Raw genomic sequence first — 20055 nt, forward strand, 5'->3', positions numbered from 1 at the left:
TTCCTTTTGAAATAGTGTCAAATTTCTGAACTTTCATCTGTATTGTAGAAAATGCTGTGTTCAATTGGTCCTTCCAACTAATGTCATAGCTAGCTCTGCCACATGTCAATGCATATGAAAGGAGAAAAAAGTTCACACTTTTTAGTCCTCAGACTAATACAATTTTAATGGAGAAGGTATAGCCTTGTGATAGAGAAGTAACTCAACCCAAAATAACTACAGCTCAAATTTTCATTATGAAAATGCCATGATGAAAATGAAAGTTTGCACTGATACTGGAAAATGGATTTTTGTATGAAGCTCTGACCATCTGACCAATCCGCTAAGGAAGACCAGTTACTTCTCACAGTTTTTCACATCTGTCTTTCCATCTAACATACACTAAACAGAGGTACTAACTGAAAACCTAAACTGTGAAACTATTTCCGTCATAAATAGCAACACATCCAACTCTTGTAACCACAGCCTAAGCCTGTTTTCTTCTAGCTGGTCCTTTTTAATCTACTTCCGTTATCTCTATAAACCAGTTATATTAATTCTTAGCAGAGGTTAAGTTATATTCCATAGTCTTTTCAGTATTATCTGTCCCTGATGTCAAAAAGCAGGTTACAGACCAATAATGTGTCTGTTAGAGCCTCATATGTTTCTCAGAAGTTTTATAATATGCAAGCTGCACGTTTACAAACTTTCCTCCATATTGTAGCATCACAGAATAATTCAGGTTGGAAGGGACATCTGGAGGACATCAGGTTCAGCCTCTGCCCAGGGCATGTGCAGCTGAGACCCAAACACCTCCCAGGATGAAGATCCCACAGCCTTTCTGAGCACATGTTCCAGCATTTGACCATTCATATGGTGAAATAATTTTTTTCCTAATATGTAATGTAAATTTCCCATGTTTTAATCTGTGCCAGTTGCTTTTTTGTCCCATCTCCATGCTCCTTTGAGAAAAGTCTGGCTCTATCCAGTCTCTCTATCTTTCCATTAGATTCTTGTAGACAGAAGCAGGACCTCTTGTCCTCTTCCTCTATGTCCTGTGCTTTTGGTGGTCTTTCCCTGGACTCACTCCAGTATTTCAGTGTCTTACTTGTACTGGGGAGCCCAAAACTTGACATATTACTCCAGAGCTTATCTCACAAATGCTGAATACAAAAGAATAATTACTTTCCTCAATTATACTCTCACTAGTAAGGTGCAGTTCATCACCTTTGTCACAAGGACACACTGCTGTTCACCTTACTGTCAACCAAGACATCCAATATCTTTCTGCAAAGTTACTTGTGTTAGGTTGGCCTCCAGGCTGTTCTGTTGAATGGGCTTATTCCATCTCAGATGCAGCACTTCACACGTGCCTTGGTTGAACCTTGTGAATTTTCCATCAGTCCATTTCTTCAGCCTGTTGCTGCTCAAAACAGCAGCCCTGTGCTCCAGTGTGTCAACTGTCCCTCCCCAGCCTTGTTTTCTGTCTGAAAACCCTGTTGACCATGCAATCTGTCCCATTGCCAAGGTCATTAAAAAGGATACTAAACAGCAGTGGTATTGATACCAGTCCCTGAGGGATGCCACTAGTAATTGGCTGTTAGAGGAGGCTTGTAAGGGGATCACAGTGTGTTGATCCTGCATGGACCTCAGTCTCACTCTTTTCCCACTCACCTTTGCCCATTTATCTGTATCTCACCGTCAGAGACTGTGCCAAGGCCTTGCTCAATTCAAGGTATTCAGCATCCAGTGTTCTCCTATTGTCCACAGCACAGCTGGATATGCATGATAGCTTTTTGTAAATCCAGTCACCTTCTTCTCTTTCATGTACATTGAAACAGCTTCAAGGATTGCTTCATAATCTTTCCAGAAGCTCTATAAAGACTGGAAACAATTTTAAAGAATGAATTGCTATACCAAAAATTATATCTTTCATATAAAATTAGACATGTAACTCACACCTTAAAGTGGTAAAAGGGAACACACAAGCACATGTTTCTAACACAACAGCTGTAGTTTTTCAACCCTTGAAAGAATCAGGATCGTACAGCTGCACACATACAAATTTTTGGTCGAATATACTATCAATTTTATATATCATCTTCCAAACATACCTTTGTCCAAAGCTGTAAGAAATTAATGTTGCATACACTACAAATAATAGCTTGCTATGAAAACTAAAACATTCTAAATACTTCCTTCCAGTGGCCAGTCTCTTGGGCTTCACAACTGTGTGAAGGAAATATAACTAAAACCATCTCCCTGCAATGTGGCAGGAGCAATAGCTAGTCTGGCTGTTCAGGACTGTGACTTAGGTGAAGCCAGAGGGGTCATGGTTCATTTAAGCTGTAGAAACATCAAATCTCATCAATAAAAAAAAAATAATAAAAAAAATAAATAATAAAAAAGATACCTCAAAGTCAAACCATTATAGATGTTCACACAAAGGGCATTAAATTAAATACTGTATATATAAATACATTAAATTCATATGTGGTGAGGGCAGTACATTCTATGTGTTGTCTGCCATTATCTTACTTCATATGAGCAGGAGCTGGTTTTCATACCTTGGAAGTCACCGGGAGCTTCACCGGTGACATCAGTGTCACTTAAGTAATGCTTATGCCTCTCTTATTTTTGTTTCTTTATTGCCAGGAATGCATCATATACTTGTCAGAGATGAAGTATCCAGAGATAAGATTTTACAACTGGGGACATGTAACTCTGTATGACTGCAGATATATGGCAAGGAAACACGTCTGTTCCTTCTAAATGTTATTTTAAGAGAGTCAGCACTGTATTCTCAATGCCAGGTACTGAGCTGCTATTTACAAGTAATGCTGTAATGGGTTTCAGGAGATTACAGCAGGATGCACACCCTGAACATTTCACTGTGTTTAATTCTAATGCCGTTAGACCGATTTCTCGTTGGTCAGAATCTCTTACTGACTGGTCACCCACTAGATGGCACGATGACTCTGCTCTATCAACAAGTGACAGCAAATCTGCTTTCCAGAGTGCCTTAATGTATCGAGAGCAGGGAAGCACAGGGCAGTAATTAAAGGGCATTAAATCTCTACATGGAAGTTCTAATTCAGCAGCAAAATTACCTTTGTTCTGTGTCTTTAAGCTTTAGGTATTCAAACTGATTCTTCTGTGGGCTTTCTACGGTGAAAGGAGAGATCTGTTGCACGGCACAGACTGTCCTGTTACTCCACTAAGGCAGATGTCTAGCATAAAAATGCCGATTTTCTTTACAAATATGTTTTTGGTCATTTAGTTTCTTTATAAGTTGCATATCGCAAGATCACAGAATGGTGAGGTTGGAAGGCACATCTGGAGGTTATCTAGTCCAACCCCTCTGCTCAAGTAGGGCCACCTAGAGCCCGTTGCCCAGAACCCTGTCCAGGCGGCTTTTGAGTATCTCCAAGGATGCAGACTCCACAATTTCCCTGAGCAACCTGTGCCAGTGCTGGGTCACCCTCACAGTAAAAAAAATGTTTCCTATGTTCAGAGGGAACCTCCTGTGTTTCAGTTTGTGCCCGTTGCCTCTGGTCCTGTCCCTGGCATCGCTGAGAAGAGCCTCACTCCCTCTTCTTTGCACCCCCCCCTTCACATGGCATTCTTTTCTTCTCCAGGCTGAAAAATCCCAGCTCTCTCAGCTTTTCTTCATAGGAGTGATGCTCCAGTCCCTTCACCAACTTCATGGCCCTTTGTTGATCTCTCTCCAGTACATCCATGTCTCTCTTCTGAGGATCCCAGAACCAGGCACAGGACTTCAGCTGTGGCCTCAGCAGTGTGGATGTTGTAACAATGTTGTGGAAGTCTGCAGCTCTTTTCATGCTTTCTTTTTAACAACTACAAATGTGATAACATCTGTACAAAGGCACTAATTTGAATGCGTATCTCAGATTACTAACCACCAAGGCATACAAAAAGAAGAGACAACTGCAGCAGCTTTTTGTCATATTACAGCCACACACTCACCCACCGGTTGTCTAAAAGTTCTTTGCCACTCTCGGAATCTGCTCCTTTTCTTTCTGTCAAGACCATACCGATTACCATCGGTAAACCACAATAAGAGTTGCCAGGTTTTGCTTGATATTGTTTTCCTCTTTTTTTTTCTTGGTTGACCATGAGGATTGATACAAAAGGAACATCCCCACAAGAACGATTTAGTGAATTTGGTTTTCACCATCCTAACTACATGCCTGGCTAAAAGAAGTCAATGAGATATCAGTATGTTTCACAGTAATTTGGTTCATTGCTGACCCCATGCACTTCCTCATTGTACCTTCTCCTCTCATCCCTTTCCATCTTCAAAACTCATCCTAGACTTTTTGTTTCCAAGATGCTCAGTCATCATCCTTTCTTCCTTAAGTGCCCAGGGCTCAAACTCTGTTAAAAATTGATCTTGTAATAATCTTGGAAGTGAATATTCTGTCTTGCTCAGCAGCTGCTGTGAAAAATCTTCATGATGTAAAGCAACAGGCTATCCTGCCTTTACACCTGCCTTAGGATTCTTTCTGTGGAAAAAAATGGTACTGTAGGAATAAACCAAGTCTCTTACACTGGTAAAAGCCATTCTGTGGAGTTTCCACAGAGACAGTGAGGTTTATCTAGGGGGATCTTTAGGAACAGGACCCAACACTGCACAAAATCTAATGAGGCAATAATAAAATGCAACATTAGAAGTTTTATAGATGTAGCAAAGTGAGCGATGAGTGCATGAACACTTGAAAATGCAATTAATCAGTGAAATCCTGTTTAGTTTGCCATAGATCTTTTAATTTAATGTTGAAAAAGAATCTCTACATATATCGCATACATATTTTTCCTATTACAAATAGCTTTCCATAAGTCTGAAATTCCACATTCTATAAAAACTTGCAGTGAAAGGAAAGGACTTGCCTGTTCTGTAAGCCTGCACTTCGTAACATTAGGTGTTCTGCATCTAATTTTTGTTTTTTAAGTTCATTCGGTAGCAAGCCTGAAGCTCAAAACTAAGCCTTTTCTGACAGTAAGAGAATTTCTGGTTTTAAGAAGCTAAAAATATTAAAGTTTGCAAGGACATCTGTACTAGAACACGTTTCTAGAACATATTTTATTCATACTCCCTTGAACTAGGAGGAGATTTGGCTCTGACCTTTGCATCTCAAGGTGTTCCCTATCAGAAAAAAGTATAACTAACCATAAGGTCAAAGCAGAGGAAAAATAAAAAGTGGATACTGTTACAAAAATATAGTCTCTTTTTCCAGCAGCTTAAAGAAATGCTATCAGTATACAAAATACACCCTAAAGTTTAAGATGTTATTTCTCTCTGGATATAATAACAGTAACAGCATGGTCTGTTGTACCTGAAAAATTTAAAATCTCTCTTTTGTGTGAGATTGATTTTAATATGTATTTTAAAAATATAAAAAAATGCATATACACATACATCAGTGCATTTATTTCCCTTAACACTGCATTTTTTGTAAATGCTGTATTCATATCAGTCTCGAAAGAGCCTTTACTAAGGCAACCATACTAAGGAAAAATAGAATTTCATGGTATGACTATTACTATTGAATCAAAAACAAATAAGTGGTGGAAAAAAAATAACAAAAGCACAACATTATGCTTTCTGGTTGCATAATACACATTATACTTTCTAATTAAATGATACAGGAGGCATTTATGTTTGATCAACAGCATTAGAAAGGTAAAGCAAACCTGCAGGGTATTCACTTATTCGGAGTCATAACTTCCAGTTACATGCACAACAACATACAGAAAGAGCATAGGTACTTTTTGTTTCCTGCGACATGCAAACTTCTGCACACAGCCTAGAATGAGTTATTTACAGAACTTTCATACCCGTAAAAACTTCCCTTAGTTCCCCAGACCTCTTCCATCAGTTTACCTTATCATCATGAAGGAATGAAAAAAGTTCAAAAATGCAGCCAGACTGCCAGACTGTAAAATTGTGTACCTACTGAAAGGAAAGAGTTGTTGGCATGTGGTCCATCCTGACAGCGTAACAGTATTTTCAGACTCTTCATCTGGCATTAGCCGAGTATGAGGACTTGGGTCTCAGTGGCATATGGTACCTCACCTGTTTCCAGAACTTGGAATTAGATGACTGTGGGTGCACAGTGTGCTGCTCTTTCCATTTGACGGTGCCTTGCTGCTTAATGATAAACCTAAGGGACTCAGGAAGCTTCTCATAAGTCCCGATTGTCTCCATTTCCAGCAGGATCACCTTTATATCATTTTGAATGAGAGCATTGTATAAAGCGATGTGTTGATCATAAGCATATTCTTTACAATTAATCAGCTGGTTTGTCAGAAGGATGATCAGCCGTCTGCTCTTCTGCATCCTCTTCTCAATTGCACTGGCTGTATCTAGCAATGCACAGGAAAATGATGAGACCCTGATATTTCTTTCATAAACTCTTTTGGGTTTAAGCATTTAATTTTCATTGCTTTTTAACAAAAAACCAAAGCTTTCCTTTCAAATATTTTCTTTGGTTGAAACATTAATATTTTCAGTGCTCTTAAGTATTGTTAGGAATTTCTAATCCAGCAACCTAGGGTCAAGTTCTGTAGATCTGGATTGCATCAAATTCTGTTTGACCAATAGTCTCCAGGTAAGGAATCATGTCCTATCAAGTTTAGTGCTTTAGAGACTGATCCTGCAATACTTACCCATGAAAACTAGTCATTTGGAGACTTTTGAGTGACTTGCTTCTAAGAGATGTACTTGCTGGCAGAGGGACTGTTAATTCTCCCGAGCTATAGCATGCTAATTTATATACTAACCTGTGCATCGAGCTGGCATCCACCCTGCTGGGGTGGATCCAGACTTGCAGGGCACTTGTATGTCAGCATGACTAAAGGTGCTTTTCTTTCCCACTGCCACGTTAGGGAGAGCTGATCAACAGCAACTGAAACTGTGATGTTGGAGGTGTTGAACCTAGGAAACTCAAAAGCCAGCCTGCTATGGGAGAAATTTCTGGGCCAGCTTGGAAAGCTCCACATCAAGCCTCCAGGAGCTGCTTTTCTTGATAACCTACTGTGTTGTCTGTGGAAGACCGCAGATCTGGTGAAACATCACCCCCAGTTAGAAGAGATTCCTGTGGTCTGTAGAATGAAAGCTGGAGTTGTTTGGGTGGGAGAATGTGATGCTGGGCCAAAAGAAAGGAGGTGGGAGTGGAGCTAAGGAAATTCAATTATTTAACAAAGCCACTGATTTGCAGATGTCATCAGCCAGCTCCTGTTTTCCTTTGCTGGGGGCTGCCAGCCCATTGCAAAGGTCCTCTCAGTCTCAGAGAGGCCCAGCTTTTCCAGCTCCTGGGTCAGGAAGGGAACACTTTCAAAGGCTTCTCCATCCCATTTCTTGTCTCTGAGACTATTCTATGGAAACAAATTGCCTTTCTGTGATGTTCACCAATTCAAGCTCCTTAAATTTTCTTCTTTTTTGTTCATTAAATCTTCCAGTGATGTTCACCAATTCAAGCTCCATTCCTTTTCTTCTTTTTTTTTCCTTAAATCTTCCTGATGTTAGGAGAATAGATCCTTTGGAAGGTGAGAAAAATTCAGGTAAGCAGCTACTGTCGTATGTTTAGTTCCCATAATAACAGCACTTTAAAAAATCTTTCTCAGTTTTGGGGTGCTGTCCATTGTGCTCACGACTGAAAGACTACTGACCTGGGGAAGTATTTACTTCTTCATCCAGATTTCTGGTGCTGTGCTTGAGGCAAGAGGAAAGATAGGTCTCTGCATGCTGAAAATACTTTAACCTAGGGATTCATTGCAACCTGTTTTGTGAATATTATAGGTTTATATAAGTTCAGAAAGTGACAGAAAATATTGTGAAAGAAAAATCCATCAGCAATTATTACATACAAAAATTCCAGCATCTGAAGTCCACATACTGCTGGGAGAGTACATTAGTGGAAGTATAATATAAGCTTGCACTGCTCTTAAATTATTTCCCAGTCCTTTGCCCATGGCAACTGCTGAAGATAGGACCCTTGGCTAAGCAGAACATTGCTCCTGTGAAGTATGATCATTCCTTTGTTATTTGCTCGTGGTTTTGCATATTACAGATACAGCAGATACAGCAGCATTTGGTTAGATTATGCAGCAAGGAAGGCAGTTGGCAGGCATGAGAAGAATGGAGTAGAAGGTGATGTTGGTGAAAACTTTTGCTTTGCTGGGTAATACTTGCATTTGCACCTCTTCAGGCAACAGTTAGGTTGTAGAAAATGCCATTAATCAGTAAGACCAGGAAACAAAAAGAATGCTGGTTTAGAGAAGCATAATGGGAGTCCAACAGCTATGTAATGCTGTCTGTCACTTGAATCATTCTGTTTAACTTTCCTTTTTTCTGGAAGAACATAAGTTTCAAGTAACAAAGCTTTGTTGTGGAACCAAGAGTCATAAGCACATCTTGAAATAACTATTCCATTTTATATCCTCAGCATGAGGGTTCCCCTCCCCTGGAAATACATGGACTTTTACAGTGATTCATCAAATACTATGATAATGTTCAGGAAGGATCAGGAAGGATCACAATTACTCAGAGTGGCATTTCCCTGTTTACTCTGCTTAGCATATTTTAGTTGCAAGGCTTTGTATTGGAAACCGGGTAACAAAAGGTTTAAGAACAGAAAATGTGGGGAGCATATGGGTAAAGTCCATCTGCATGGAAGCACAGAACTTTTAAGTTCTCCCAGTGGCAGGCAGATTTGGAATAGCTTTTCCACCAAAGCGGCAGCGTTTTGGGGCATCAAAGTTGGCAAGGAAGAGAAAAGCAGAAGGCTGAGAAAGTAGGCAAGAAGAGAAAAGGAAAAATGATGGATGCTCAGGCCATTTTTAGATTTTTGATTAATTCAGACCAAACAAGTCAAACAAAAGTTACTCACTGTCCAAGGCTGGCTTAGTGAGTCTTTTGTCTGTCACTCCTGGGTTATAGGTACCCATTCATGCCTTCATACAGTGAAAATGTCTTTATTTTTATCCAACTTATTAGAGCCCTTGTTAGTCCCACAGTCTTCGCTTCAGTTGCATGCCATGCTCCATTTTCTTCAGAATATGCATCCATAAACCATAGTTTGAGGGTTCTGTCCCATAACACAATATTGCATTGTCCCTAATCGTCTGAAGAGATGGCATAAGTTTTTGTCATTGACAGTTTTGTGAGTTACTGTTAGTTCCTTGTTCCGGATCTGGGAATGGTCTGGTTCAGCAACTCTTGCAGCTTCTTTGACATTCTTGTTGCGGTGGCTTTTCCCAAGGCCAGGCAGCACTTTTGCTGCTCTCAGAAGAGAGGGATGTCAAAGATCTCAGCCCCAGCTCTAGGCAGATGAATGACACCTGGCTCAATGCAGATGATTTCAGAAATGTGTAACAGAAAATGTGCCAGCTTTGGCTTCAGGTCTGCCTACTGACCGGGAGAGAAGATCTGATCCACAGAATAACCGGAGCACAAGATAAACACACAAGTCAGCTCTGGAGGAAAGCAGATAGCACTTAGATGACAGCAATCACAAGAGATAGTGTAGAGGTGTCCATATGGAAATTAGCACAGATTAATTAACATGATTCCAGACTGGAAGACAAGGAAGTGGGAATAAAGAATACCAGCTCTCTCCTGGATTAGCACTGGGAGTTGTGTGAGGTGAAAGTAGGTCATGTCAGTGAACAGAAGCTGAACTTCCTGTGACTGTAACACCCTCGTAACAGATTGAAAAACCCTGAGTGATAACAGTAAGGTTGATTACTCAAATTAGTTTGTGGTTTTCTCTTCTTTCATGTCTTGTAGACTTGCTCACACATGGCTTGGTTGTGGCTTTGCCCAGATAATGGCTGTGCAGAGTTACACTACCCAAAGAGCAGGTGTATCTTTAAAAGAGTCACACTTGGGGTCACATTTCCTGGATGACCCAATGTGATAAACAACCTGTGCCCCTGCCCTGTAGCTTGCTTTTCTTAGCACACTGGCAAGCTCAGAGTGCCATTGTGTCATCCTGCCTGAAAGAGCAGACACACAGATGTTAAGGAGGTAAGCAGCAAGCTTAGGAACGTAAGGGGACCTCCTGTACCCCTAGAAGGGACTAGAACCACAATTTGCTTAAGCTTGACAAGTCATTCAGTGCATTATCTCATTTGAAACTTACCTTCTCCAGGATATATATCTCTCCCATAAATACACAGTTTATATCCACATTTATTTTCTAGAATATCAGGCATGATTTGGTAAACAAAATATTCCACAAAATTAGCTTCATTGGCGTGGCTTTTGGGGTAAATAACATATGCATCATATATCTTCCCATCTGTAAGGTGAAACAAGAAGAAAGCGTATTATGTTAAGATTAATTAGAGCTGTTTATTGTAAAAGCTAAAAGAGAAATAAAAACATCAGTCTTTGAAACAGATCCAAGTAAAAGTTTCTGCTAACCTGAATAATGTATATCATCAGATGCATGTTTGAAAATTAAAGACTGTGCACATCTGGTGTTTTCCATGCTCAATTATTATGTTCTATGTGTCTGTAACTTTGCAGAACCCAACCTTTTCATAGTGAAGGCTGTATCCCAAAGTATATAGACTAAGAATTCCATTGATCAGTGCATATTAGCATGAAATAGAGATGAAGCTCAGCATTGGTTATTTCAGTGATACAATGGGCTGTTAACACCCTTTGTCTTTTGGGACAAGACACTCCATTTAAATCCTTCCACCTTGAAGAAATTTCTCATCGTTCCCATGACACATCATACTTGTGAGTAAAAAGCTCTGTTACCGAGGAAGTAGTCTTACAGACAGAATCAAGTACAAAATGAAATATGTATTTTGCTTTTTTCTTCATTTCTCTCAAATATGTTTTCCATTACCACATTTGTTTTCTAATCCCAAATGTTTCATTTCTTTCTTTCCAACAGAGGTGATCATATCCCTTCTTTTGTTGGTATCTGAGGTTCATGTCCAGACCATCCTTACAATAACAAAGAAATAGCCATTTCCAGAGTCTGATTCATTCCATCACAGAATATACTTAAATGGAAACTGCCCTAAAAGGCATACTTCTTTCCTCTTTAAAGAGAACATAAAGAACTAGATCAGCTGTAGATATCTACCATGCAGACATCTGTGGTAAGAGTCGGCTTCAGATTTAAAAAATGTAAACTTACAAGTCTGAATGAAAGCTACAAGTCTACACTCCAGCTACAATCAGTGGAGAACGGGCCACTGCAGTTAATGAAGCCTAGGGTGATTCAGATTAGCCTCACACAAATGCCAGGGGCGCAGGCAAGTTGCCTAAGCGTAGGCACCTAGTGCCATTGGAGACTTCTCATGGTACCCTGCCTGATCTGCAGAACCTGCTTCAGAAGTCTGCAACATCTGGCAGATGTGTTATGTGGCCTGTTTTTTTTACCCTCCCAAATAACTCTAGATGCCCATGTTTGGACCACTGACACAAGGTCCCAGTGTCTGGCTAGCTCTGTTGATTTTATTGATGAGGAGATGGATTGGGTCACATGAAAACATGTACCACATAGTGTCATTGGGCACTGCCCGTCCTTCAGTCCACTGTAGAGGGGTTCAGGTCTCTCTTAAGTCCTAAGGGAGCTCCAATGGCACTAGCTGCTTATGGTTAGACAGCTGAGCTCAGCCCCCGGTCTTCAGGTTTCATGTCTATGATGAGAACTCACGTGTGTGAACCTTCATTGCATGCAACTAAATTTTGATATCTTAACTTTGATCTGAAGTCCACCCCTAAAATTGGACGGGATGTATTCACCCCAGAAGTGTCTTCCACAATATTGGTACCTTTCTCTTTGGCTTATAAAAACTGTTTTAGTTGTTTTAGTTATGCCCTAACACATGCCTATTAACATTAGCCAGCAGGCCAGTTCCTTTGCTTTAGAGAGTGCATAACAAGTACAGTTAATAGCACTGCAAATCATGTTTTCACTGTCATTCAACGGTTCATGACAAATATTTTTGTTTAAAAAATATGAAATCAGGACTGAATCCCCCTTTTGTAATACGTCACTACAGAACCCAGGAAACCACGGAATGTAGAGCACTGCCAAAGCTATCTATGTCTCCTCTTACCTAAACCATTTCAGAAGGCATAAGAAAGCAAAGGATCAGGCTCAGATGTCGTATCAGTTAGTATGCAACTATCAGATTAATCCATTTCCATATGATTTGCCTTTTTCCTTCCTTTAAAATTTCTTGCTCAATTTTTACTTACCGTCCTTGACTGGGTAGGGCTGAAATATCTCCCGATACAATAGGCCAATGTCAACTCGGAAGGCCTGATAAAGTGTAACAGATACTGCTATTGCAACTAGCAGAACTAGAGATCCTACGATCAAGAGGACGTTAGGAAGAACCACTGCAAAGAAGAGGAATATATTGTTAGCCATAGAGAAGTTAACCTGCGGTCTGAAGCCTCAGGCTCTCATATCCTTACTTCTGTTGCAACTTTAAGGAGCTCACAACAGAGACAACAAAGTGTTTTCCTTCCCCAGCTGGTGTAGCCAACACAGAGACCCCTAAACTAGAAGCCTACTAAGCAGTATGCAATTAATATTTACTTCCTCTGAATCCAGACCTACTTACTAAATACCACAGCTGACAAGGATGTGTAAGTATTCTGTAACTTTGTAAAACTGCTAATAACACAATCAGCAACATTGTTTGAGCATTTTTTAAGGCATCTAAGCCTAGGCCTGACAACTTTCATGTGTTCATAAAAGGACAAGCAGAGGCTTCTGGCATGGTTGCACAAACAGGGTACAGAGAAACACGTGCAAATAATGAAATCTGCAAGATAAGAACAAAGTACACAAAACAAGCAGGAAAATAGACCATGTCCTGGTCACAAAAATAAAATAAACTGTGCTAGAGACAGAAGATGTTCTCCCTTGCATTTTCCTTTGAAGAACAGTCAAGGAGCATAAACCAGCAATGTTTAGTAAGGAAAACTGTGAAAGAAAGGAGCCACCACTTTAGTTCCAGCTTCCCTCATGGAAGAGCTCTTGAATTTAACCACTTCCACCACAGAGATGAAGACTTATCAAGGATATATTCAGACTAGATATAAGGAAGAAATTTTTTACAATGAGGGTGGTGAAACACTGGCACAGGTTGCCCAGAGAAGCTGTAGATACCCCATCCCTGGAAACATTCAAGGTCAGGTTGGACGGGGCTCTGAGCAACCTGGTCTAGTTGAAGGTGTCCCTGCTCATTGCAGGGGGTTGGATGAGATGATCTTTAAAGGTCCCTTCCAATCCAAACCATTCTGTGATTCCATGATTCTATGATTCTCTAAGGATGGCAGTCACCAGCTCTATGCTATCTCACGCACACAGCTAGCCTAGGACAAGTCTGTGATTATTACTCTTTGAGGGGAAAGCTACGCTTGTATCACAACCCAGACAGCTGCCATTCTGTAACAGCCCATTTTTCCTCGTGTTCTGTGATTCACAGAGCAAAAGTCAATCTAGACACATGCGTCCTCTGGTTCTGCTGTAGCAAGGCAATGGAGGTAGAAGCAAGGTTGTTTTGTAGTCTCTCCAAACTAGAAAGAAGAAAGCTTAATCCACAGACTGTTACAGCCATAAAGCTGAAGAAGATACTTCTGACCAATGTCATGGACATACTGAATTCACCCAGGATTCCACTATGAATTCACTATGAATTCCAGATAGCCAACTTTGAAATTAAAATATCAAAGGCTTCATACAGTAATTAGACAAAAAGGATTCATTATTCCCTTGGAGGGAAGATTAATGGCAATTGCCTCATAGTAGAAACTTGCTCCTAAGCACATGAAAGGTGTGCTTGATAATCTACTCCACTTGGTTTTAAAATGTAGACTCAGAGCAGTTCCATGTACATTTTTTTTCTTTGATGACTAAATCCATTAAGAGCTTTTCATTCACAGTCCAGCTTCTTTACCTAGTTATTCTTGCCTGACAATTCATCATCCTACAATCATAATAATGTAGCTGCTTTGGGGACTTTCTCTAACTATTAGCACTGGAATGATTTGGGTTAAAAAATACACCCCCAGAGGGATCAGACTAGGTGATGAACTTTTACCCCCAAACAAATACACATGAAAACATCCAGATTTGTACACATCTGCATAAAAGAACCTACCTGTATTTTTATTTTACTGTGGTATAGCAAACATAATAATTGCCAGATGCAATGCCCTGGCTTGGAATATCACTGGAAGCATGTACCCCTTCAGTGCTACAATGAGATTTGAGGTATGCTGCAATTTCAGAACTATCTTAGCTGAGGAAACAAATGTTCCTTTGAATGTTGACCAAATATAAAATTAAACGTAAGCATCCTGGCAATACAAACATGGAGGTCAGCTCTGGCATCCTCACTGTAAAGACCCTTCACAGCATCTCAACCCATGGAGGGTGATTATATGTACTGGTAGCAACTTCACGAAGCCAGGCCTTGTGCATTCTGAACAGGGATCAGACATTCAGGGCTTTTCCTCCCTCTGCCTGCAAAACAAACACAAGACACGTGGCTGCAGCAGTGCCCTGGCACATGAGGAGGTGCATCTGCCAGCAGGCTAAAAAGCCAGTCTCAATTTCTTCTACAGAATAAGCAGCAGTACAGGTTGGAAATGCCGCAGGTTGTATGCAGCCAGTAAATAAGCTACCAGGCATTGACCACCACCTAGGAGAAATTTCAGAGCTTTCACTTGGACTTGGCACTAAGCGAATGAAATAAGATAAAATATTTAGCAGTGAAGAGTGTCTTATATTGAAATGTACATGTTCCCTGGCTTCTCCAGGAGGTGATGAATAAGGCAGTGCATTAGGTAGAACTTAAGGAGGCAACCTAAAAATATTAGCATCTCAGAAATTCCACTGCAAAGGTATATAAATAAAGAGCATATAAGTACATTTTCCCTTTCCTCTGGTAGGATGCAAGGTAACTTTGACATGATTTTCACACTCTTCTTCCTGTTTCTTTCTTTGCCATTTAAAGGGAGAAAGAAACATCAGGCATATGATGAAGCATACCTCACCAGAACTAGGAGACCTGGGGAAGCCACCTTCCAATAAGATTGAAGTGGGCAAGAAAACAACCAGTTACTTTTATAGTGTTTCGGCCATTTTCTAGTTTTAACAATGTCACGTGATGCCCACGAAGGAACTCTGTCTTTGTAGACCCATCCAAATTTTATGATTTGATCCATTTTCCTGGTCAATACACACAAACAGACAGAAAAAAATGAGGAAACCTTTTCCACTACCTGGTGAGGATGACCCAAGCATCAGAGATTGCCATTATTTCTTATTGCTTCATTTGTTGACGGTGTGCTTGCCACATTCAAACACTGTTTTAACACATTAAGTATCTATTAAAACATCTAGAGAAGAAACAGGTTCAAACAACTTCTGCAAGCATGAACCTAAAAAGCAGTTTACATTTGGTTTTGCACTGATTAGACCAAGGCTGGAAAAGAAGTGATAAATTTCCTGCACTTATACAGCTTGCAAAGTATCAGACAAGAACCCCACCAGCATCTTCCTGGAAGAGCTGGTTCAGTTCCCAGTAAGGCTGACTCAGCCTCTCGTTTCTCTGGAATAAATCAACTGTCTTCAGCATAATGGAGGCAAGGGCCACACAAGTCACTTTTTGAGGTCCTGAACAAGGTTGGACAGGTCCTGTTGCTCTATTTGACTTCGCTGCATCATTTAGTGGAAGAGATTTCATGGGTAGAAAGTCTTCTAATACTATTTATTTATATTCAAGGCCAATGGGAGTATAGAACTATCAGCTTCCAAGAAATAATATTGGAGAGGCCAGAGAAAACAAGTTAGAAAGCAACATTTGAAGAATTTCCTGACAAACTCTGGAAGAGCAACCCTTTTTATAACTTTTCTGGCTTCTAAGGTGGATTAACTTCAGACAGTAAGGCAGAGATCTGAGTCTGGAATTCCTGTCCACATCCATCTACCAAAAATGAGTCAAAAGATTAGGTTCAGTGTTAAATATCTTTGAGGAAGAACAGAGCTGATGTTCCGGGCTGAACTTTAACTCTGCTCCAAATGACTGGATTTTCTGATGTTGTCCAGAGAAGAGGAGTCACACCAGAAACATTTGTGGTTCTCTGGGCATTTTATACTTCCTTGTGAATGAGAATTGAGGAATGCTCAGGGAGAAATAAGATGACACTTGTGTGTCAAACACATGAAAAGCTACCTCCAGTTATTTAATGACCCCTGAATCTAGATAAGGAACAAAAAAAAACCAGTGGCAGCTTATTTAAGAAAAACAGAAGGACTTGGAAGGTATTCAGCCAGCCTGTGTATTCCCTAGCAGACAGGTTAAAGGGGATACTGAAGGGATGCTCCTGTCTTGACCCAGCTCTGCTAGCAGACTAAGGAGTTAACACTTCCAGTGCTTTTCCAATTACTTATCACTGCCTCTGTCTCAGGAGCTAACAGCTTCCCTTCCTCTGCCAGCAGAGCTACTTTTGTCGGCACTGATCCACTGCAGCTGAACTGGTGTGAACAGTGTAGCTGAGTAGTTTTCTCATTCCTGAGAGGTGGCATCTTCCAGCGTGACAGATACCAAGCAGCTGTGAGGGCAGTTGGGATCAGTCTGGCAGGCAGAGTCACTGTCTCTTGCCAGGTGTCCAGCAGAACTAACTACATTTTTGTCACAAAAGGTGGAAGGAAAAGGAATTAGAAGTCGTCACAAATTCCTTAGCCTTACAGTGACCAGAGGCATACCACACAAGTTATGCAGATGATCTCAGAGCACATGAGAGGACATGTTTTGTGGCAGAGAGGGAATGTAAAATCTCAACAACTGCCGTCTCTGGAATTAAAAAGGGAGAGATAGGGCTGAAGGATCTGGAGGAAATGACACAGCCTATATTTTCTGTAAAGCAGTATTATGAGACACAAAGAATGTGTTTATGAACAAATGGTGAAGGAGTCAGAAGATACCAAACAGTTTCAGGCCAAGAGGGGAGATAAAGGATCAGAAATAGTGTGGGAGGATGAGTTCCATATTGACTGGGGGTGATCAAAGTCTAGGCAGGGGGTGGATGAGAAAAAAACGAAGATCTTCCTCAGCAGCAGCAGAAACAATCTCTGAATGCAGCAGCAGATGCAGCTGAAATATGCAGGGACATTAGTACCTCCTAATGGAGGCGAGAACATAGCTGCAAAGACTGTCAAAATTCATAGCCAAATCCTCATTAAATTCTTCTCTTAAAACAAAGGAAAAAATGCCTGATTTCTGTGTCTAAAGGACATAGTGTGCATAGTCTGGATAGCACCAAATCACACCAAAAAGAGCTGACTGCATTGCATTACTCCTGATAACTGAGGTACTTCGGTCATGCAGCTGATTTCTAAAGAGCTGAGTAGCTGCTTAACAGCATTTATTTCTTGTTTAAAAAGTGAAAAGACACTTGGGACAGCCACTTGAGACAGACACTTTTCTCACAATACAGCACTTTTCTTCACACACATATGTGAATACATACATGTATTCACAATATGTTCCCTAAAATGGAAAATATACTTTTCCTCTGTGGAATGTCAAGCACCTTTACCAATGACATCTGTACCTGGCAGTATTAAGGAAGTGTTTTTGTTTTCCATGGAGACAAAACCAAATAGTTTTCACCATTCTTGACTGTGAAAAAAACTCCTTTTCTCGTTGCTCCTCTCTGATTCTTATGTGGATTACAATTGTTATCAAAGCAAATTGTTAGGGTTAACTATAATGATATTGTTAACTGTGAATTAGAACTTAAAGTATTTGTTTATGATTTAGTAAAATAAATTTAATTTGTGCTTCCCATGGAAAATTTCCAAGTAGTGAGCCAAATCATTCATTCAGCAGATTTCTGAAAAGAGTTCATTGCTGTAAGACTGAACAGTTATTAACGCAGAGGAGCTCCAACGCAATTTCTTACAGCATCTTTGCTTCCTCAGTGTGCCACTAAACACTATTTATCTAGTTCATCAAATGTCCCCAAAACAGACTGATTGGAGTAGTAAGTGGCACAACACCTGTTCACCTCTTTCTTTGCTGCAAATAATGATAATGTAACCCATACTGAATACCCTGGGGAGAAAAAATCAGAATATAGAGCAGGAACTTGTGTTAAAAGAACATTAACAGGATAGTAGCTAGTAGACACAAGTTGTACTGTGCGAAACACTAAGGAACAATCACATTCAAAAAAAAACAAACCCAAACAAAAAAACAGAACAACTTTTTTCCCCATTAAAAATAAACAAACAAAACACAAAAGGAAGGAGAGTACACATTTTTATTACACATTTATAGGATGAGAGGCACAAGCAAACCCTGCAGCATTTCTATTATACTCAGAGGCAAGCTGTCATTATTTTAGCATAAATGTTGTTCAGCTGTGTGAGGAGTGAGCAAAGAAAACTAAAACAGAGCACAACCATTTCTGGAGATAGCATTTCTTACACTAACAGTGCTGAAAGCAGAAGCAGGCTTCTCAACAATAGCAGCAGCAAGGAGAAGGGAACAGATATCCACATAAAACAGGCAGCAGCAAAACGGAGTTTCACAGTCAAACGCTTTCATTAACATTTATTGAAAACCTATGCATAAAAAACAAAATAAGATTTGTCTACTACATAAATCAGATTCCATGAATCACTGTATGAATACAGAATACAAAGTATACACTTCCCTTCAATTAGTTTGTAACATGGGGCCGAAAAAGGACTTGTATTGCCTGAACTAGAGCAAGCAGGAACTGTTACTCAGTTTTCTTCCCTCTCATTGCAGGCATGCTCCCACACCCAGATACTTCAGCGCAGAGCTGATGGCTTCCAGCTTCCTGAGTGATGCTACGCTTGCACTCACTTTGCAATATCCAACCAAAACATCTCCTGCAGCCTTCCTCTGGGGGAATCAATGCTGTTCTGCTGACCCACCATCTGTTATAGTTCACCTACATCCCTTCTAGCCTAGGCTATGGCAAGGAAATATGTCTATGCTTTGACATCACGATCCTGTAGGAAGTTATAAACTGTCAAGAATACTGTGGGACCTGGAGCTGTGCACACCCTGTGATCACAATACCCTTGATTTTACCCTTCCCACCATTCTGTTATAGAGATCTAATCCCCATTAAAGGCCTTGGATGTTCTTCTCCTTGGTTGTTCAGCATACCTGAAGAGATAAGAAAGGAAACCATTGATCCCAGCTTCATGTTGTGCCTTCAGACACAACAGCGTTTTATGCCATAAGAATCTCACTCAGAGGTGCTGGCAACAGTGCTTAGGGATCTGGTTATCCCTATTAAAATAAAATTCTGATAGGAGCTAAAGATCATCCCAGCCCCCAACGTTTACTGCCTTGGATTTTCCTTCTCTGGCAGAAATTACTAGAACCACGAATTTAAAAACAAAACCAAGGGAAAGCCTTCAAAGTGTTACTCACACCTCTGTGTGGCACAAAGTGAACAAAGGACAAAGCCAGACATCTTAGGCATGCCACTTAACATTCAGTCAGGAAACAAGGCACTACCACAGATGTGGTATGGGAGTGAAGGCAAGCAAACTGGCAAACCTGCTGAAACTCTTTTTTTTAAAGTTTGTCTATTTTCTGCCACAGTTCCACACCAGAAACAACAGACTGATTCTCAAAGGAAGATGGATTTCTGCTCCTCACAATGCATTGTAACACTGATGACCAAAGGAGAGGTCAGTTCCGTTACCAGCTCTCGTCTGCAGAGGGTCCTCTGCAGCCTGAGTATTTTGTAGAGCAGACTGCGCTATACCAGTGTGCTTCAAATCCAAGTGAACTGCCTGCCTTCAAGGAAAGGGGAATTTGTTCTCTCACAGAAATATCCTAGAAACAGGATATTATCACAGGGCTGATACAGTTGTGCTTTGCATATTTAGTCTCTTGCTGACACCATTTGAGTAATGCCCCTGTCAGCAGAATTTACCCCAAGGACTTTCATGACCTAATGAAGCCATAAGAATTTCACCACTGGCTTGGTGAAGGAAGGAAGCAGGCTGG

At 40.4% G+C, this 20055-nt stretch overlaps 1 protein-coding gene across 4 annotated transcripts in view; it reads right to left on the reverse strand.

Annotated features, from left to right (window-relative positions):
* Window positions 1–4691: 4691 nt before the first annotated feature.
* The window catches only part of LOC121083873 (interleukin-1 receptor-like 1), a 30965-nt gene continuing 15601 nt past the window's right edge, over window positions 4692–20055 (reverse strand). For 2 of the 4 annotated variants that reach the window (XM_040584681.1, XM_040584682.1), the window contains 3 exons: window positions 12233–12376; window positions 10146–10304; window positions 4692–6366 (listed from right to left, as the gene is read on the reverse strand). In XM_040584681.1, the coding sequence (XP_040440615.1) occupies window positions 6020–6366; window positions 10146–10304; window positions 12233–12376 (650 nt within the window). In that variant the 3' untranslated portion in view covers window positions 4692–6019. Of the gene's footprint in view, window positions 6367–10145; window positions 10305–12232; window positions 12377–18346; window positions 18624–20055 lie in introns of those variants that run through there. The other 2 variants (XR_005826512.1, XM_040584684.1) reach the window with 2 other exon arrangements.

Source organism: Falco naumanni, chromosome 2 (genome assembly GCF_017639655.2).
Source record: "Falco naumanni isolate bFalNau1 chromosome 2, bFalNau1.pat, whole genome shotgun sequence".
NCBI classification, from domain to species: Eukaryota; Metazoa; Chordata; class Aves; order Falconiformes; family Falconidae; genus Falco; species Falco naumanni.